Below are 22,212 nucleotides of genomic sequence, written 5' to 3'. Positions count from 1 at the left end.
GTTAATATCAATTAAGCCATTCATTTTCCGCTGCTTATCCAATCACAGTGGCTGCTAGAGCCTAAAAGATCTAAACATACATGTTCACTTTTCCTTTGTTCAACCTCAAATCAATTTAGATTATTCTGTGAGTAAATGTGAAACTGAATGGAAATGCCTGAAAATGCAAAATTACACCAGCAACGTCTTTTTCACTGTCTGATCACATTTAGCTCAGAAATCGATAACCGTGGACGTCTGGTGTTTGGTAGGGCTGCTCACAGACACAATAATGTCCGCCTTTCTGCAATTCAAAAACCCTCCAAATCACCGAGGACTCTCGAATATGTGATTACATTAAAATTTTACCGATGAACTCTGTCGAGAAAAAATAAGCACAGACCGATGGCGTCTGCCCGCTGCTTGTCTCTCAGCCTCTGTTGCATTCACATCTTTCACAGGCTAAAGTGCTTCAGTCATTCATGAAAATTGCTGGAGCGAGATGTGAGGGAGAGGAAGGAAAGTGGGAGGTGGGAGCTGCGACCAAAAAAAAAAAAGAAGCTTTCTCACTACCCTCCATTCATTATTCTTCCATTGTGTATCTCACTGTATGCATTTTCTGTCCTCTGTCATCCTCATCACTTCTCCACCTTTCCCTCCATCTTTTTGTCACTGCTGCTTGTAATTCTTCTTTTTTTTGGGGGGGGACTAGGGAGGAGGAAGAGTGGTGAGTTACCATGGCAACAGCAAGCTGGCTGAGAGCTACCTGTTCTCTGGCATAGGAGGAGGAGGAGGAGGGAAAAAAGCAAGAGACGGAGTGTAAAAGAGACAGAGGGATGGTGACAAGTTGGATAAGTCTGACGATATCTTATTTTTTTCTCATTTCATCCAAATCTGATAACAAGACCAAAACAAATCAGTGAGAAGCCCTGAGAACAGCTGTTTTACATGCATCCAAATGGCCTTTTCTGACTTATTCTGTTGTGTAGTTGAGCTTCATTTGCGTCTAAAACAAATAACTGGGCCGCGCCTTTGCACAGGGTGACACCATAATTCATTACTGCTAATGAGAGCACAGCAGTTTATATGGCTCAACCCGAAATACACTACAAAAAATGTGTATGCATACTCTGCAAAAAATAGTACCCGAGAAGCATGCTATTTACCCCTGTTGGGGCACTGCTTGCTAAACCTGATCCTGTTCATTTAATGAAACCACAGACAGGCTTGATGTAAGGAAAAGAAGGAAAACAGAAGGAGAAACGTCAGTCTTATACTCAAAGTTCTTTGCTCTTCCTCTCGGTGTGAAGGAAGTGAATACCCACCAAGTACAACGCCACAGGCATGCATCATTATACCTGACCTTCTCCTCCTCTACACAGTGGGTGAGGTGAGGTGGGTGAGGAGAAATGGAGAAAGAGATATTTAACTATAGATGGATATGCGCAAGAAGGAGGAGAGAGGCATCCAGTGACGAAGCAGTTGCTATGCCAAAAAACCAGGAGGACCACACATGCATGCAAAGACACATACACACACACAAACGTAGGGAAAGTAAACAAGGAGGAGGCTGAGTGGAAGCAGGAGTGTCAGAACGATGTTGCTGAGGGTGACCACAGCATACTAACAGCTCTGACAGCACACACACACACACACAGGCAATGCACACAAGCAGAGCTGACTGCCAGAGATGGGCGACCGCGATAGAGAATGTGATCATAGGAAGAAATTGTCCTCGATGTCAAGTCTTGTTTCTGCAGCATTTTCTCCCTCAAAGCTACAGGGAATCTGTCCACATCGTGCAGCGTCACCTGAGTTGTGGCTTCTGGCATTAACATGCGAGCTGATGCTGAAGCTTTCCCACTGTTTTTAATAACACTCTGCATCTGTTCTCTTCTCAAATCACTCCCAATTATTTCTTCATGACCTAAAGAGAATTTAATAAGGGGCTGGGGGTGAAACGTCTTCACCCGGTGATCTTATGCCACGGATTCTCTCGGCGCTTCACCGGAAGACTTCACCTGAAAATGTTTCCTTACACCTGTGTTATGAAATGGCTTTGTCTATGCCAATCTCATGAGTCAAGGAATCAAGTTTAATGTGTGGACTGGATGTGGTGCAATTACATTTCCAAAAGGTGACTGATGTTTCCCATGCTGAGTACCTTACATCAGCTGTAGGAACACAAGCTTTTAACTCTGAATTATCGAAAGAGCAAGCCCGGCATGAGGCACACACACGGTGCTGTGCAAAACTCTCAAACCACTCCTGATTTCTTGAAAATCTTTTGTTCCCAAGCAGCCAGAGTGTCAAGATCCTGGGTCACTGAGTTTTTAGACTTTACAGTTTGGTTTTATTTTTAACATCTTCCAGTGATTCTTAGTTTGTGCTGTTATTTGCCTTGAGTTTTCCTTTTCCTTATTTCTCACTAATATTTTTGGTATATTGCTCTTTATGTATTTTCTCAGTTAGTTAATTCATGTCTGTGTTTTCATGTTTAGTCATCTCATTTCACTTCCTGTCTTATTTTGGCCATTATTTGTCCTCTGTGCCTGATGTTCAGTTTTACTTCCCCTCGTCTTGTTTCCTTGATTGTCTGCACCTGTGTTGTTCCCCTCAGGTGTGATCACATACTTGTGTAGCTTCAGTTTTCCCTTTTTCTTTGTTGGTGGGTTATTTAATTCTGTTTCCCATCAGTTTGTTTTCCTGCTTTTCCCTGGACTCCCAGGGTTGCCATTATCACCTGTTGGACTCTTTTGGACTGTAGCACATGACTGGTCTGTATTTGGGAGTCCACTGCCACACTCTTCAACATCACAAAGACTGTCTTGTAAATTTTTTTAAAGTGGTCCTGAGCAATAGTTTTCCAGGACTAAAACGATCTATAGCAGATAAACAGTATCTGGAAGTTTTGTCCTTAAGAAATGGGAAAAAGATCCAGTAAAGACCTGCCACGGGAGCTGGGAGATTTATCTAGTCTTTCAGCTGATCACTGGACCCTCATCAGAAATGGTCTCAGTTGAAGGGTGGCTGTCAAGAAACCATTTTTAAGGAAGGGAAACATGGAGAAAAGACTGAGGTAAGAAAATTACACAAGAACTGGACTTGTGTAATTTCATTGACAACAAATCTTATGGAGTGATGCAATCCATATTTAAAACTTTTACTTCCAATTATCGTCTGTATGCATGGAGCAGGTCAGGAGAGAGGTGCAACAAGCGAGAGTCTGCAGCCATGTATAAAACATGGTGGAGGCTCTGTCATGGTTGCATTTCAGCCAGTCGTGTTGGAGAGGTTGTCATAACTAATTGAATTATGAATGCTGTCATGGACTCGCCTCCCCTTTTTAGATGGTTTAGACATGTGCAAAGGAGAGATAGTGGGTATCCTGGACAAAGCATTTTGAGTATGGAGTTGCCATTTGGAAAAATACAGATGACCAGAGAGGAGGGGTAGGGTGAGATGGAGGAATATGATCCACTGTGGCAAGACAAGACACTATGAGGACTGTCAAAGATGACCATGCACCATGTGGAAGAGGTATCTGCCAAATTTGTTGAGCAAGATTAATATTAGCACTGTTTTTCAGCCTGGAGCTTCTTCTTTGGAGGAAGACAAGATTGTGTTGCTTTTCCAGCACGCATTTAATACACAACCACAAAGAAGCTAAAGCCAAATTGGACTGATGTGACCTCCAAAGGGATGAAAATTCAGATTTACCGCATGTTGTAGCTTTCCTTGAGTCTGATTTGCCATGACTCTCACTTTTACAGCTGTCACACAACTCCTTCGAGAACAGCACAGGTGACAGTGAAGGCCCTCACAAAGCCAGGACTCTAAAACCAACAGTGTTGCTGTTTTACTGCTCACAGAAACCATCTTTATTTGGAGATAAAATCATTTCTATTCTCAACATGACAGGAGCCATCTGAAAGCTGCCAAATGATCATTCATTTCCAATAGAATCTCATATTCAGGCTTAATCTATTTAATTTTGAATTATTTTTCAGTGAAATTTCATATTGAAGTCATAAATTCTAATAAATGCGAAAAAGGCTCAAAGGCACCTGGCTGCACCAATCAACAAGCATCTCGGCACATCTCTCATCAGCCCAGATAATTAACCTCAGTCTAACCCCTCTACTCAATAAGCATCTGACATCTTCGACAAGGCTCCAACTAATGGCATTTTCCATTATTATATGATTATTTGACTAACAGGTATGCTTAGGGGTGTCTATCTTCCATCTATGGCTCAAAGTTGAGTTTTCGAGTTGGCTAAATGACAACCAGAACCCCAAAGATGCTCAATGCTCACATTTGAGAAGTTGAAACTAAAGTATGTTTGCCTTTTTTTTTTTTTTAAATGAATGACCCAAACTCTGCTGATTATGAATCACGAATCACTTGAGCGCTTCTTTAAAATGAGCACAACTTGAGCTGTTGACCATCTCACAGCTGGACTGGAAACATTACCACTCATTCACAGACTGGATGCCAATCGTCTCTGTGTTTACACGTACCCATTAAAACACAGCAAACTCTTTTTACTTTGATGGCTCGGGATCACTCTGGTCCAGCCAATGAAACATTCATGTGTTCCCTCAGAGGTACTGTAGCTGTGCCAGTCCAAAAACTTCTAAGAAAGATCAAGGAAGTATCACACTTTCTATGCTGACTTTGTCCGCAATTTTCATGCAGCACTACCTCTGTAATGCTGTCGCCATGAAAACATCCTGGAGGCTCAGCTGACTCAGATGCATGTGTCAGAGTAATGACTTTCAATCAGTTGCATACACTCACCTTTCCTGTCAGTTCACCACAGTGTTGTTGAGAAACACAGCAAGAAATAGACTTCAGAAATACTCCCATTGCCTTATAAGTGCACCTTCACATTGCAGTTTCAACAAAATTCTTAATTTGTAAATTTATTTGGTCATTTAAGACTGCATCAAATATACTGACAGCATTAGCAATTGTAACCACACTTGATCTTAGACTATTTTGGGCATTTCACTTTTGTACCTGTGACGTCGAGTGGTAAGAAGTGTGCCGGTGTGCGTCTTCCCAGGTGCCAGCGAGGTTTTTCGGCGACTGGCGGTCCAGTAGTGGCCGACGTGGCAGTACTGCTGCTACTGTTGTTACTGCTCCAGCCTAGAGGGGGCCGGTCTGAGCTGCAGGGGGATGGAGACGGGGATGGAGATAGGTCGGTAACAGACCTCAGACCAAACACAGAGGAGGTGGTTTCATCTTCGTAGAGCTGCTTTGATGCTGGCTGCAAGAAGAAGCAGAAAGGGAAAACCGCTATGTCATCAAATAGTGATGCACAGTTTGATATACTGAAGTCGAGAATGGTTGAAAGGGTCTGATTTCCCCAGGAAGATATATATAACCTTTTAGAAAGTACTGTCGAAAGTATTTTTACGTCTTGATTTCTTAGTTTTTTACATATTTGACACTTTAAAAAGCCCTTTTACCCACTCTCTTTCTTATTTTTGAATCATGAACTTCTTTAGATGTTGTTCTGGGTTCATTTGTGACCTCCTGGATGAGTCGTCCATGTTCTTTTGGATTGATTTTGGCAGAATTATCACTTATTTTTAGTTGGGTTATGTTTGTTTAGCATTAAAACATGCCATATAGGTGTTAAACCTTGGTTATTTGGATGGACGTGCAGATGAAAGATCAGTATTTGATCAAAATTGTTCTGACAGCTGGAAAGAAAGCGATTGCAAGAACTGGTGTTCTATTATTTAGCTTCATGTTCAAACTAAATAATAAAAAAGCTATTTAAAAAATAAAACATGCCACATAACATGGAAAAAAACAAAGAAATCAGAAAGGGGGCAAATACTCTTTTTTAGTACTGTAAATATAAATATGGAGCCGGCATATTTATTTATTCATCCATTTATTAACCACTTGTTACTGGTTCTCATAATCACCTTTATGAACAGTAGGGCTGTATCTACTGTGGAATTATGGGCTGAAAAAAATCGTATATTATATTACATACAGTACCAGTCAAAATGCTGGACATGTTCAAATTACATCACACTACCTTCGAACAGTTAGTCGCTATAAGCTGATGTAATGAAATAGATAAATGCAACTGTGAGTAGATGTCACATCATTTGGCAATAAGCTTACATCAGTCAACAATGCCAATATGTTCAGACACTATATTTGTGCATCCTTCATAAATGACTGCTAGCTTTTACATTTACACGTCCAGGAGTTAAAGTGAAATAGATATGTATTCATTTGGAGGTGTGAAATTAAAGTCTCATAAACTTGTTTTTACTCTGTTTGGTCGAGCAACCTGACAACATGTTACTAGGCAGGTAGTGTAAAGTTGACCTGTTCATTACATGATGAACTTTGTATGAATCCCAGCTCAAAATAATCCTTATTTGTCACGAGGTGTGACTGGGTGTAGCTCTTCAGCTCATCCATTGTTTTAGGCCAACTTTATTCTGATTGGTTGCCTCTGTTTAATGGAAGGCTTGAATACATGGCTAAATAATGGTTACTCGTTTTCATACAAATTGAATGTTGGAGGCTAAAGGCTTTACTTTTTAATAAAAACAAAACAAAACGTGAGTGTTTCTCATGTAGAAAAAAAAAATCATAGATTCTGCACTCAGTGAGATTATTTGAAAAATGTTTCAGGCTACCTACAGAGTAAAAGAAAATCTAACATGCTGCTTGAAATCCAAATAATTTTAGTCAGTTTCTTTAGTGAAATCCAAAATATTGTCTTCCCCTTCAGTCATGGTAATGCATCCTGAGATCCAATGGTTCAAATCTAATTTCCTCACTACAAGATCTCCATTTCTCTCATATTGTACTCTCAAACTCTTTAAAAGTTATTGTTCTCATTTTCTGCCCAAGCTGTTTTGAAAATTAGCCAATAAAGCCCTTTTCCCCTTTAAACTGCTGTTACTGGCTCAAACACACAAGAAAAACAAAATAACCTCAGAATTCAATTTGCAGTAAAAATCAATAGAACCAAAATCCTATAGGAGTCCAGACAGCCGGCGGAGGTCATCTACTCATCAACCTCCTCCAAAATTAAATGTTTTGTCCCCTTTAAGCAACGTCAATGCCTGTAAGAGGAAGGATCAGTAGGGTAGATAAGCAGACAGCAGGGTTACAAAACAGAGAACGAGAGAAAATGCTGTCTCATTTTCACCTGTCTCATAAAACTGAGAGAGCTAATGCAGAGGAGCGACAGAAGTGAATCTGAAGTGAGTTAGAAACATAAAAAAGAAAAACATTGATTTGACGTGATTAGCTGACAGGGACGGAAACTGACAGAGCAGCAGAGACACTGTTCGTTCTGTCCCTGATGGCAACAGGAAGGTGCAATCCCAGCTGTGAGGGAACGGGCATCTGTCAACTGTCTGCCATTAGATCTACAGTATCAGGCATCTCTGCCCTTAAGCAAGGCAATGAAACTGTCGAGGCTGCTGCAATGCAGGAAACACTCCAGTCTATCCTCCGCCTCGTGAGAGACGTAAAGCTATCTCGTGGGAATCTGCCATTCTCTAATTGAAATTAGCCCAAACAGAGAGAAAGGCATTAGGTTAAGAGAGCTCTTTAGCAGCTCGCTGAAGGAATATTGCGTCAGTCGGTGTGCAGGAAATGTGCAGCCATCTTGCAGTAAAATCACGGTGGGAGTTCAATGAGCTGGGGAAATAGACTGAGAAGTACTAATGGAAAAGGGAAAGAGTGAAAAGAGAGAGGCTCTATGTATAGCTGTAGCCTGTTTGACAAATTGTGATCATAGATTATCATTGAGACACCCTGAAGCAATTTAACATCTATGTTTGCATTCCCTTTCTCGCCTTCAAAAATCAGTCAGTAAGTCCTCAATGTGCAGGCGCCGGCTGACAAGAAAGCACTTACGTCACATGCTATTTTGATTTCTTAGCGAGTGCTAATGATACTTCCATCTGGAAGACACTAAATGGTTTGGCATTTGTTTGTAGAAACCTGCTGAGAGTGTGAAAAGGACGATGACTAATCCTGAGAAATCTGAATGAGGGGGCGGGATATACTGTGCAACAGTTCTCGGATAATTCGGCTTCATGGGAAAAAAATAAAGGGATGATGACAACAGCAGTGAAGCATTTTGTCACAACACAACTTTTAGCTGTAAAACCGTCTGATATGCCGAAGCAGTAATTTGTTGGAATAGTGCATTGTGTCGCCGATTTGCTGAATTAAGCTGTCCAACAGCCAATTAGAAGACATGCTCATTCCGAACTTCAAGTTACAATCATTAATAGAAAAGGATGGAGTCTTTATTATCAGTCCTCATTGAGCGGAGCAAATCTGCATCAGTGATCAGTCAAGTACAAACAACGCGCAGAAGTTCAAATAATACAGACGCAATACACACACAAGCACAGACATGTAAATGTGAACAGAGACACAGCAATTAGAAGATGCCAAACGCAGACTGAGTTTCCATTTGGCATGTCATACTATAACAAAAAGAGAAATTAAAGACTTTTAGGAGCCTTAATGCCACTAATGGCTAAAACATAAAAACGGGATGGCAACCTATGTTCAACTAGGAAAAACTAGTAGTTGTTCAGGAACTGCATTGAATTTTTTGTTGCCAGTGAATGATTGCAAGCATTTGCGACAGTGGCTGTCAGCCCGTGGGCACACCCTGATTCCAATCAGTCACAACCTTGGAAAGAGTTTCATCCCATCCAAAGGTGACGATACAACCAATCATTTGCCAGATATTTAGGAGACCTGTTGTATACAGTATACTGTATACAACAGGTAGAAATATCAGCTACCAAGTTGCGTCAATAACTTGTGTGGACATTCAGGACAACTGTGTAGATCCATAAGAGAAATTTGGTCAACGTGACAAATTTTGTTGGACAAATCTATTCTATAAGTACGTCTTGCTGATACTATGTCTACTATGTCTTCTCTACAGCAAAGCTTCTGCATGAAGCTCAGTACAGGACTGGCCTATTGCTTCTTTAGCTAATAACGTTAATCATTTTATTACGCTACCATGTATCTTCCATCTAAGGCCCGCAGACTGTATAAAAGATGGATATAGCTGCTGTGAACTTTTAGTTTTTGAGGTCCTACTATGAAGAAGTTGTTATTTTTCTGTTTGAATGTTGAGGGTTCGGGATCATTTACCCACAAGTCTCTAAAAAACCAGGAGCTTTTTACAAGCAAAGGTATCACCCCTGCTGGTGAGAAGAAGACTGCATTGGCTTCCCATTTCACATACAGAAGCTACAATCGTCATTTATACTGCCTTTGCTTGGGTCATTGGCCTTATTATTATAACTCCACAGTTTTCCCTTCTCCTCAGGTTAAGAGCCTTGGTGTCATCCTAGACAGTACACTTTCTTATAAATCACACATCAATAACCTCACCCGTTCTGCCTACTTCCATCTACGTAACATTAACAGATTGCTTCCTTCTCTTTCCACCCAGTCTACGTCCATTCTTGTACATAGTCTTGTTACCTCCCGTAGTGACTACTGCAATTCTCTTCTGCATGGTCTCCCCCAAAAATCCCTCCATAAGCTTCAACTGGTTCAGAACTCTGCTGCTCGCATTATCACCAGAACCCCCTCCTACCAGCACATCACCCCTGTTCTTCAGGAACTTCACTGGCTCCCTGTGAAATTCCGGATAATTTTCAAACTTCTTCTGCTCACCTTCAAGGCTATTCATAACCTCGCTCCTTCTTATCTTTCTGACCTGTTAACCACCACTTGTTCTGCCCGTTCACTTCGTTCTTCTTCTTCTGTCCAGCTTACTGTATCTTCCTTCCGCCTCACCACCATGGGAAGCAGAGCTTTCAGCTGCTCTGCTCCCAGGCTGTGGAACTCTCTGCCCCCTGAAATAAGAAATATTGGTTCTCTCCCCCAGTTTAAATCCCAACTCAAAACTCATCTGTTCAAATCTGCATATTCACTGTGAATCCACTGTTTGTTCATTTTATCTTGTGCTTTATTTTATTGTTCTTATTCTGCCATTGTTTTACTAAGTGTTTTATCCTATTGTAAAGTGTCCTTGGGTGACTTGAAAGGCGCTCATAAATAAAATTTATTATTATTATTATTATTATTATGGATCTTACTCAGATAGGAACTGTCAAAATTTGACACTCCCTTAGCAGGACAATACTACAGAAGAACATGACAAAAAGGCTCCCAGTCTGATCAAGCATGCACAGATGTGCTGTCTGATGAATGGAGGCTCTATCCTGCAACCCAAAGGACATAAAGACTCCACTGCCAAAGTACTGGTGCAGGCTCAGAACACCACCAGAGGTGCCATGTCCATACCCCAGCAGCTAGCTGTTTTGGCAGCATGAAGAAAAACCTACACACACTTATGTAGGTGGTTTTAACGTTGTGGCTAATCTGCACATCTCAGATCTTGCACCACAAAGCTAACTCCCAGAGCAACAACAAAAGGTCCTGCATAAAAAGCACAACCCCAGAAAGAAAAAACAATAAACTAAATAAAAAGCTGTTGCTAGAAAAACGCTCACCATTTCCATATTTTGAAAAAGTCTTGAGGATTACAATTTTATTTATAGCCGCACTCTCAAGGTCGATAAATCAAATTAAAATGATGATTCCAGTGAGCATGAAATGGCAAGATACACAAGATTTAATCAAAGGAATGGGCTTTTGTGGGATATTGTATCGAGGATGATCGAAAAATAATGAAATGGAGAAAAGAGATAGATTTATACTGCCTATAATTTTATTGTAAAGGGGGAAGAGCCTTTAAAATGAGGCAGGTAACATAAAATGAATATCAAGCACTGATTGGAAACAATAAAGAAATAATAAAGAGTGCAAACAGGACCACAAAAGGGCAGATGGAGTCGGGTGGAGTAGGTTAGCAGGAGTTTAGCGGGAATGTGAAGTCTGGTGTCTTGCTGTTCTGAGAGAAAAACGAAGATGATAAGTGAAGTGGACACAGTGTATGTGTGTGTGTGTCTGTGTGTGTGCATTTAGCAGAAGCAGGATGAAGTCAGGTTTCACAGGTTTAAGAGGTGGAAAAAAGAGTGAGTTTAAAATAGGAAAGGTGGAGATTATTTATTGCATTTGCTTGTTAAAGATGTGCAGCTTCAAATAGCTGCATATAAAATCTGAGCTTGGGTGTTTGTTCAGCAGAGAGGTGACATTTTGGTGTGACGGAGCCTCCTGATCAAATAAGATGGGTGTAAACATGAGCCTGCATGCGTGCGTCTGTGTGTGTTTACCAGAAAGATGAAGTCGGGCCTCTTGTTGTTGAGGGAGATGGGCGATCGGCTGAGGGAGGTGGACGTGTCGTCGGAGCTCTGTGAGGACGGATGCCGGAAAGTCTGACCGGTCAGCTTGGTGTCGTACAACTGCTCCTCAAACTCTGAAAACACAGAAGAGCAAAAATAACAAAAAGATATAAATGCATGCATAAACTTGCTTTCTGCTGCATGCATGCATGCAACTAAACTAAATCTTATTTGCATGGTTGAAAGTGGAGATCAGGAACGGCTGCTGCTTTGCATCAACCTGCAATCTCCCTCCTGTGACTCCTGGTTCAACTTGTGCCTTAAATGACTCCTTCAGTTTGTATTTAATCCTCCCAAGGGCTCCATCCCTTCCTCTTCTTTCATTTATTCCTTCTCCAAAACTCTCTTTCTTTGTGTTACACGCACTCTCTCGCAGTCTACCTCCAAATATCAGACTGATTCTCCCTCTCCGGCAGCTCCCTCAGGCCATTGTAAACAGATTCCTAACCCCCACCTCCCCCCTTTTTCTCTTGGTGCACACACACACACACACACACACACACACACACACACACACACACACACACACACACACACACACACAGACACGCTCCCCCTTTCAGCTATTCCTTTACCCCAAAACACACTCCCCATGTTTCACTCAGCTCTCTAACACACACACAGACACACACCCCCACAGACACTGAGCAGCTTTAGAGAAACAGCAGTGTCAGTGAGGTGAAAAAAGCTTGGAGTTGAACTTCCTGGAACAATATGGATTCCTTCCTGGTGATGTATGGTTGCCTAGCAATATAAGGAAGCAGATGACAACAAGCTAGAAAGAATAAATGGTGAAATATTTGTCTCAAGAATGAATGTTGTGTATAAGATAAATAAACTAAGGTTTAAATTGGGAGAAACAAAGTTGTTTTCAGGATTTCAGGCTCTTTATGAAAGATGTTAGCCTCAGTTACGAAGATCAAAAGACCGGTCATTCATCTCTGATCGCGAGGGCAAAGTGTGTATCCCCGGTTGATGACTTCTCCAAAACGTCACCTTTAAAGCAATAGCTGTGCATTACCAGCATATTTCAAAAGTCTGAAGTTTTGCACTGTGGTGAATGATCACTTCTTCCAGTTTACATTGTGCATTTCACAACTATTTTGCAATCTTTTACAGGCAAGTGATCAAAACAATTGCTAGAAGGTTTTGGGTGCAGCACTCTATACCTGTTTGTTCTACCAGTTTCACCTAGCAGTTGCCATCAACCGCAAGCAACCACTTCACAACTGGTCATGGAATACACACTTTTCCCCAGAGGCCTATGGTGGCCAGCTCGCCGACCAGTCTCTACACCTGTGCGACCACATTTAGACATATGGCGAGCTAGCTGGGTGAGCAAGATGAATTGATAGACCGATCCAGATCTGTACGTTATATGGACAAACTCAGATCAGTCATAAGTGGCATTATTGTAAAGTCGACGTGTTTAGAAACCACAGCAACTGCTGGGGCGCATAGTGTGTAAAAGTCACCAACACTCTCCTCACTCTGTAACTGCAGAGCTCCTCTGCCATCTGCACAAAATCTGCACCAGGAGCTTGATGGCATTGATTTCCATGGCCAAGTAGCTCCAGTAGGTGCAACATGTAGGAAGATCAGTCTACTCATTTGTGCTGAGTAATAACAAAAACTAAGCACAAACTTCTTGTATATTTTGTACGATTCAATACAAATTAGTCAGTAAAATGTACAGTTGTAATCAAAGAACAATAAAAGCTATGAAGGCCTGAACTATTGTTTGTTTCAGCCTATAAATGTTAATTTCTACTGTAAAGTTGGACATTTTTTCTTCTAAGAAGCACAAATTATGTCTTGGCTCAACCCCTAAAGTCTAAACTTTCATCCGTCAGCTCAGTGTCTTGAATTTGAAGGCTCACAACTTTTAGTTTCTGTTCCACTCTCATCAGCACTTCCAATTGCAAAAGGCAGCTGTTTCCCAGCACCAAACAGCAGACAAATTAGCATCTAATTAGCAAAGTATTTAACAAGACTAATACCACTGTATAAGAAAATAGAAGGAATTGAGGCTTTTTAAATTATCATTGTTTGTGTGGAATATCCTGAGTGTCCTCAGGCTGCTTATCTACCTCCATCTAAATAGTCTTCCATATGGTAAAGTAGTAGACCTTGCAGCGTGATGGGATCTGTTTTTATGACTTTCTAATGGCTGCTGCACAACTTTCATGCCTGGTAAACTCATTTAAACACGCAAGCGGTTCACCGTAAAGTTTAGCAGGTGTCAGATTTAAGTGAGCGCCGCAACGTGGGAGTGTTTGGAGTCGGGAATATAGAGTTGTGAATAGAAATTAATATACAGCAGCACAACCACAAAACACAAGAAAGATAATGATGTGTTTTTGTGCGAGGGTAGGCAGTCCACCCACAGATTTAGTGCAGTTTTTTAATGGCATTTGGGATCATTGATGTTGACATCTTCCTTCTGCTGGAATAAAAAGTGCCAGCAGCAGAAAACTGTGTATGATCTCACTTATTCTAAGTGCAATTATGGCTCTAAACATCAGAGGAAACGGGACACACACACACACACACACACAGCAAACATTTATAACCTTCAGCGTGGATTAAGATGATGCAGTAATGTATGTCAGCTGTCATTTTAAGCTCAGATAAAGGAGTACTTTGAAAGTTACTCTGATGAGTTTGAAGGGCTTTATAAACTCAAAGATAGTAGATATTATTTCAACTGAAGTGAAACCATCACAATGAAAAACTGCAGAAACAAGGCTTCTACGAGATCAGACTCATGAGTGTGACACTGAACACATTTTCCAACATATGCTGTCAATTATTCTCTTTTATCGTACGCGGGAAATCTTTCAAAAGGGAAGCAATTGGGAAAAATGAGAGACTGGAGAACTAAGAAGAGAGAAAAGAGAACAGGAAAATGCTCAGGAATGATAAAAGCTGCTTAGGTGGCTGAGAAGCTGGAGAGTTTAAGATGTATGAGGTTGCAAATTCTTTTCTGTTTAAGTAAAGTAAAAAAAAAACACGGGATCCGATTAAACAACCTGCCTTCTCTCAGCCCGAGGCTAGCATTCCTGCCCAGACTGACCAACTTAATCTGGTTGGTATTAATGCTCCTATGTGGTCTGTCTCATTAATCCCAATAAGCATCATGCGCACACTTGCTAACTCAAAAGCAATTTGAGAAACATTACTACTACATGACTCCTATTAATTTCTGTGCTGCTGTTGCAAAAATGTCCCATTTTTTTTAAACAGGTGCACTTAAATGTCCCTGTCTCTGCTACATACATGTTTTTTTTTTAATCCAGCTCTCTCATTTTTAGCATTATAGCGTCTATTGAGACAATAATAAACATAGGAAACAACAATAAACACAGAAACTGACTATCACTATCAGCACTTGTGATCCCACTGGTGATGTCACTGCACATATCCCAGATTGCCACCATTACATTACTACTGTTATGTATGTAATGTAACGTTGTATTGGTTTTATTGCCTGTGGCATCCTGCAGTTAGAGACTAGTTAAAGAGGGACCTCTGAAAAATGTCACACACAGTTTGTTACCTTTGCCAAAGATCTTGTAGCTGCTGTGATGAACCCATAGAGAGGAACAGACAAAACCTGACTTTTGCTCATTGCATCATTCACAGAACCTGCGGCTCATGACGCTGTAATAAAAAAATAATGAGCCAAGTCATTTTCACACAGTTTTTCATTTTTTTATCGACTCCTGGTGATCCTAGAAATAGGACAGGATTCCTCTACAGAGATTTACAGATGTGGGTAAAAGGGGAGACGATGTGCTGCAGATGATGCTCAACAGGAAAGCAGACAAAGTCATCAAAGCAGACCTTTTTCTTAAGAATCTGCTGTAGTGGAATATTTATTCATTCTTTCTCTAAACTGAAAGCATTTTGAAATTATTTGATATTATTATATTGAAATATGAGGGAGACTCCTGCTGGCAGATGCATGCATCCCAGCAATGGTGAAACTCGTCACATAGAGAGGATTTATCAGAACCTCTTGACAGCAAATATAGGGAATTGTAACATTCATAATATACATATCAGAACTTTTTGTTTGACATAAATGCTAATGATGTCTTGATAAATTGGCCTGTTCGCTGGATTTGCTAATTCCTCTGAAAGCTATTAGACGCTTCACTTTGTAAGTGCTTGCTTTTGCAGTTTGTTTTCATATAGAGGCCTATTACAAACCCCGGCGCTCATGATAGAAAACTGTCGATTTTGCAGTGTTAAAAATAATTGATTCAAAATCGCCCGGCTGCTGCATGCAAAAACAGCAGGATCAGCTGGTTAGTAAACAGCGAGCAGAAGCCAAAACTTATCCAGCTGCAGTGGCCCAACGAAGTGAGGTGTCAGCAAGAGTCCGAAGATACAGAGTGATAAAGCAGAGTAAAAGGGAGAGAAGGAAGAGCTGCAGGGAAGGAGAAGCAGATAACAGAGGAAGAAAAGGATACGAGATAAGATAGGCAAGGAAGCAGGGAAGGAAAATGAGGGGAAAAGAAGCAGAGGTAACTTTTTAAGAGATAGAACAAAAAAGGGGGGAAGTGAAGGTGAAAAGAACTGAGAAGAGAAAGTATAGATATGAGAGAATAAAATGAGAAAGCATTGAGAAGGAGGACAATGCAGGAAGCAGTAAATAGTTCAGGAAGAACTATATGTCAAACAACAGAGGAGGAGAAGCAGTGAAAATGCAGAAAAAGATGTAGGGGGTGGCAGAAAAAGAAGGTAAAAGGTGTGTAGTCGAGACAGTGGAAGGAGACGTGATCGAGAAATGGCACAATGCTGAAAATCAGAGACCGAAAAAGACGAAGTAGGTGGAGAAAAAGAACAGAGTGGAAGAAGAGGAGGAAGGGAATTCACACCAATGAGGCCCAATCTGTCAAAACTAACAGCCTTAACAGGGAGGGAGAAAGATGCTGGCAGAGTTGAGCCAGTACCGAAGGGTGGGAGATTGAAAGATAAAAATAGGATCCGGCATCCTTCTGATTTATCTAACATCCAAATCCATTTAGGTTTAACTTGTTCCTGCAGAACAAATAGACGATATGGCTTCCTGACCTTTTAACTTAGTGTAATTTATATACTGACTGGGCACTTTGTTATGTGCATCTGTTCAACTGCTCATTAATGCAAACATAATCAGCCAATCACATGTCAGAAACTTGATGCAGTTGGACATGTAGACAAACTGAGCATCAGAATGGAGAACTGTGGCATGGAGACAGGCAGGTCTGAGTATTTCAAAAACTGATGTTCTACTGGGATTTTTCTCCACAACCATCTCTAGTTTCAGAGAATTTAAAGAGAGTTTAGGGAGAATGGAAATAACAACTCATTACAATCAAGGTATGCAGAAGAGCATCTCTGAATCTGACGCAGACGGGCTACAGCAGCAGAAGACCACACATAGTGCCTTTCTTGTCAGCTAAGAACAGGCGACTGAAGCTACAATTCACACAAGCGCCACAAAAACTGGACAAGAGATGGCCCAGTCTAATGAGTTTCAATTTCTGCTGCAACTTTCAGATGGCAGGGTCAGAATTTGTGACAAGCAACTTGAAAACATGGATCCATCCTGCCTTGTTTCAGGTTTTCAGGATGTTGGTGGTTCAATGGTGTGGAGGATAACTACTCACACTTGGGCCCCTTAGTATCAATAGTGCATTATTTAAAACTCACAGCCTACCTAAGTATTGCTGCTGACCATGCCTATCGTTTATGACTACAGCGTACCCATCTTCCAATTGTAGATGTATGTTTTAGTTTTACTTTGGTCTTTGCTTTATTTTCCAAACTTAGAGGTGTGTTTCCAACCAATCTGCCCAACTGGCACCAGTTTCTGGCCATTGTGGAGAGCTTATGACAATATCCTCAAAATCTCTGCAAGCTAACTTGGTAAATCACAGATTAAATAAGTGAAATCCTAGTATTTTATCTCAGTGTTATTTATTAGCACTAATTAGCAGGTATCAATCGGTAGGATGCATTTATATATTTCGTAGCTTCCTAACTAAGCTCGCTGACATTAACATTACCATTTAACAGTTTACTCCTCTTCACCAAACCGTCTGGTTCCAAAAAACCCAAGATACATCAAAGAAATATGATCACAAAGATAAAATAAAAATAAACTAAACTACATTTCTTTGACTATCACCAAGAGTTTACATGCAGAATAAGATTGATTACCTTGCAAACTTCCTTAAACCTACACCATCACTTTCATTTGTGTAACGCTTGAATGGAAAACCTTTGCTTCTAACAATATTCTCCCAAGCAGCATTGCAACTTTTACTCACTTTAAGGCTGACACTTTCTCCAGCACTTTCCACTGTACATTTTAAATGACCTCACTAGTAGCAACATAGAAATCAAGTAAACATTAAGAGTTTGAAAACTGACCGAGAGAGGTCAAATCCAAAAGGCAGAAGCACTAAAACAGAAGAGGAGGGAAGTTAAACAGCTGCTGTATATCCATGCTTCAGATAGCAGCCGGGCTCCGCTGCAACGACTGCAGCTCGGATACATGACTGCAGGGAACTGTGGTGGGAAAACGAGGGAGGGGGAGGAGGGATGCTATTGGCGTTTGGGGTGCAAAGGTATGCCGGTCACTCCCACTCTTGCATACACACACAGAGAGTGGTTAAGAGCATCTTACCCCACCCCCTTCCTCTGTCCAGACAAGCAGGCCATGCACTCATGCATCACTAACTTGTACATTGTGTGTGTTTGCATGTGTGTGTGTGTGTGTGTGAGAGAGAAAGAGTATCTTTCAGGCAGGTGCCTATAAGTATCTTCTACGAGCGTACAAATGAATCCTCCTCTTGTATGTGTTAACCTGGGGATTATTCGCACAAATCACCATTTAAGCTTTATTGATCATATTAAAACGCCTACATGCACAAATCTGCATCTTTGTGTGTTTGCGTACAGTGCACCCATTCACAGATAAACCCAACCATCCTCGACAATATGCACCCTGGTCGTGTCAAATTTGGGTCACCCTTTCTTCTCCCCTCTAGGAAGATGAAGGGGTGGTGGGGCGGGGGACAGAAATTAACAATACGCCTCTTTGAGCATAGCCCGAGTACATGTTTGTCTGTGTACACAGACAAATATGTGTACGTGTGTGTGTGTGTGTGCGTGTGTGGTTGCATGTACACATATTCATGTCATGTCTCTGTCCTTGTGATTTAGCATGGAGAATTGATCAGTCCATTACAGAGAAAGGTCTGCTGCCCCGACAATGAAAGAGGACGGTGGTGACCTAGAAGGACACACTTGGCGGTTAGCGGCCTGGTTTACTTTGATCACGAGAAACCGCAACTAGGGTCCTGATCCAATTATCAGGCCCCTCTTTATCCAGGGAAACATTTTGGCTTCATTTCCTGTCATGTATGTTTATATAAGTGAAATAAATGGACGACTAGCTGATGCTTTTTTTTTTAAATAGGAAAAGAGTGCCCACCAGGAAGGCAAGTCCTAACTGGTAAAACGCTCCCATCTTGAAATTGTTGGTTAGGTCGGTCTTTTCATTACCTTCAGTTTAAGACAACATTACAAGGGTATTAAACAAACCATCTACCCGGTCTGAGAAGTTTAATAGGTGGCTGAGGCTGTGCAATCCACTCTCGGATCTACTCTTTTCCACTGAGCTCTCCAAGCTTGGGCAACTGCAGATATCTCTCAGGAACCACTAAACACTATGTCTTGATGTTGCCTCCTAATTATGTTAGATAAGAGGGTGACACAAAGCTATTTTATCCATCCTTTTATCCACTCTTGATTTATTTTTCCATTCTTATCTGTTATAAACGTGCCAATGAGAAAACCTGCATGTTACCATGTAGTGCAACAAGGCCGATTCACATTCCTATTATCTTTCAATGTGTTTGGCTTTTTTAGGCCTCCTCTTTCTGCGTTCCCTCGTCTCTATCTGTCCAAGTTAATTTTCTAAATTAATTTTCAGAACACTGCGGATTTCTGTTGTAATTTTTAAAAAGACATTTTTATAACAGATGACTGAGCTGTTAAGGCTCCTCTTTCTTCTTCTCGTTTTTTGTAACTGAAATTCAGGAAAGAGAAAAGACTTCAGAACTGATTGAGTCTATATATAAACTGACAGTGCTGTTAAAAACTATGTTAGAAGAATACTACTGCAATAGCACGGTGGACAGTTATAGCCTTTATATGCATTATTCTTGTGCTAATAATATTCTGAGCTTACAGTGAATGTTATTACCGAGCAGACCAATCACAGTTGTGTTGGTCTGGATTGCTGTAACATGTAGTTATTTTTTAAATCAAGCTTTACAGAAAGGCCTTAACTGTTTTGAGTTGCACAACTGTTAATTTAGTCCCAGTCTTTTCTTCCTCTGAAGCAGTGATTTAAAATTTTAAGTTCATTAACATAAGTGTAATTGGCAACAGTTATTAGTGATGTAGACTCTGAAGACACCACTTGCACTGATTAGATGATGTTCTGGAGTTGTCTGGAATAAATTCTCCTCATTATTAGCCTCTATGGAAATTAGGTTTGCCCACTCTGGGTTGGGAGGAGTTGTTGCCCCAAGTGGAGGGGTATCTATGTCATGAGTAAGGGAAGGAAAGAGCAAGAGTAGGTTGGTTGTGACAGAAAGAATGAGACTGTGAATGTAAGGTTCCTGGAAAGGGGCTCAGAGTAGAGCTGAGGCTCTTGAGGCGTTTTGAGCGAGACAAACAGGTAAAACTACAGGGATGCATTGATGTCCCACCAGAACAGTGAAAGGGGGTGATTGGCTAGATAAAAGTGTGGGTGCCTCTGTTTAGACTGTTGTGCACATCAGTATCACAAAATGTATGGATGGAAAGTAAAACAACTTTTTGTTGAATGGTACTTTGAAACAAACACCCTGTTACCCTGCTGCCTTACCAGAATAGTAAATCCTACACTACAATCTGATATAAGCTGCTTGTTTAGAATTGATCTCTGGTCTAAAGGGGTCCTAAATCCAATGAGTCTGTCTGCAAAATTCATGCCAGAAGCTTGAATCAGCAAAGCCCAAGGATAGTGTGTCTGTTTAATGCAACTTGGAGAGAAGCCCTGAAGAATGGCAGGCCAGACTGCATAGAGTACACCTGAGCTTAAACTGTTCAGCAGCTGTCAAGTCTAGCCAAACTGACAACCTTGAGATTCAGCCGAGTTTTCAGTATAATATAGATTAAAATCAACTTCTCCAAGCGTGCTGAGAATAAGCATCCATATTTACAGCACTCTGGGAAATTAGCTGTTCCATGCCATATTATATTCTTCTCTGGCCAAAGGGCAGCTGTGTGCTAAGTGCTTTCTTCAAGGACACTCTGACCCTCTCACAGCAATTATCAGGATTCGGAGGCCTCTAGAAATGTAAAACTTTTCAGTCACAAGTCTGTTCCTCTTACTTCCTACCTGCCCGGTGCTTGATCACAAACAGGTTTATTTACGGTTTGGGCAGGTTGGCTTGAATATAAATGCCACCAAATCGCAGCATTTAAGCGCGTCACGCTTCAGCCTGTATTTGGAAAAATTCTCTGAGAAGCCCTGAGGAAAGAAACAAGACGGGTGAGTTTGTCTTGCCTGATTCACAGCGATGTCACTCTAAAGAAACGCTTTATGGAAAGAGGATTGAAAAAGACAAAAAAAAAAATGGACCAAAATGACTCTTTTACTGAAGAGGAAGGCAATACTTTGTGGTTCAGAAGCAAACAGAGCACCCGATTATAAAGGTCATTCAGTAATAAAAGTTCAAACAATCTATAAATCCCCTAAAAACTATTCTTTTCACTGTCAAAGGTACAGCTGCAGGCTGGATTTCACAAGAACTCGTTTGAGCTCTCCATTCAAGAGCCAATTCTGGCCTAAATGCTAAATGCCCGCTTTAATCTCATGGTACATTAACAAAGCATTTGCATAATAGCACAAAAGGCATTTACGTTGACAAGTACAGTATGTAAAATTAACTGGGACTCAGAGTCTCTGTCAATTTGAACAAAATAAAGCCTAGCAAGTTGGTTTAGTTCATAATCTTCCCTAGGCTATAACAAGTAGCTCAAACTTTATTGGACTTGGTGTCACTTTTTAAAAATAGTCACATCTGAAAATAAGAAAAGCTGGAGTGTTTCTCCTCCATCAGGACTTGATCGATGCTGCACCTGTCCAGTAATGTGTATTGACTGGAGTGAAACCTTATCAGCTCGTGTAGATCACAGCTAGCATTGACCAGGGCCTTCTCTGACACAGTTAAAGGGCATCTGCGACATTTTACAGTCAGGTTAGCATGGACAAAAAAACTTTATCTACTTTTTTGAATCCCAGCCTGCATTCACACTGACAGAAAGAGGCTACGATGACATTTTGAAGTTCAGTTTTGTTGTTTCACGTCACTTAGTATTGTCCCTATTGTTGGGATCTGGAGGCCTCTACAGAGTTCAAGCTTTTCAGGGAAAGGTTGTAACAATGGCACTTTAAGCACAAAGCTGAAGAGATATGGTAAGAAAGAAATGTGTGTTTGCCGATTTGGAGATAAATGTAAAAAAAGGCACTAAAAAATAAAATGAATAAGTGAACAATAAGGATAGTCTTTTTACGGCCTTGAGTTTTAAATAATAGTAGCAAAAAAAGAGCAGAAAGTTATGTTGTAATGCTACCATCACCACAGCTGCTTTTAAAAACCTGAATGGAAGCATATTTTGGGAGAACTTAAACTTATTCTTCTTAGAAAGTCTGCTTCTAGTGTTTGTGTCCACAGTTTGTGGACGGATTTATCCTGTCTTAACAAGACAGAGGTTTATAATGAGAAGGCTTTAGTGTGGAAGAAATTGCTGGGCGAAGGCATGATCATAGCCA

General features: G+C 40.8%; 1 protein-coding gene across 3 annotated transcripts in view; it reads right to left on the bottom strand.

Moving 5' to 3' along the window:
- The window catches only part of nhsl2 (NHS-like 2), a 231,083-nt gene that overhangs the window by 27,844 nt on the left and 181,027 nt on the right, over positions 1 to 22,212 (bottom strand). For all 3 annotated transcript variants that reach the window (XM_004573397.4, XM_004573399.6, XM_004573400.5), the window contains exons 3-4: positions 11,256 to 11,398; positions 5,005 to 5,254 (exon numbers count right to left, since the gene is read on the bottom strand). In XM_004573397.4, coding sequence (XP_004573454.2) covers positions 5,005 to 5,254; positions 11,256 to 11,398 — 393 coding nt within the window. The remainder of the gene's footprint in view (positions 1 to 5,004; positions 5,255 to 11,255; positions 11,399 to 22,212) is intronic.

This window comes from Maylandia zebra, linkage group LG3 (genome assembly GCF_041146795.1).
Source record: "Maylandia zebra isolate NMK-2024a linkage group LG3, Mzebra_GT3a, whole genome shotgun sequence".
In the NCBI taxonomy this organism is placed as follows: domain Eukaryota; kingdom Metazoa; phylum Chordata; class Actinopteri; order Cichliformes; family Cichlidae; genus Maylandia; species Maylandia zebra.
The sequence above is the reverse complement of the archived record's forward strand: the minus strand, read 5'-3'. Positions and strand labels throughout refer to the sequence as shown.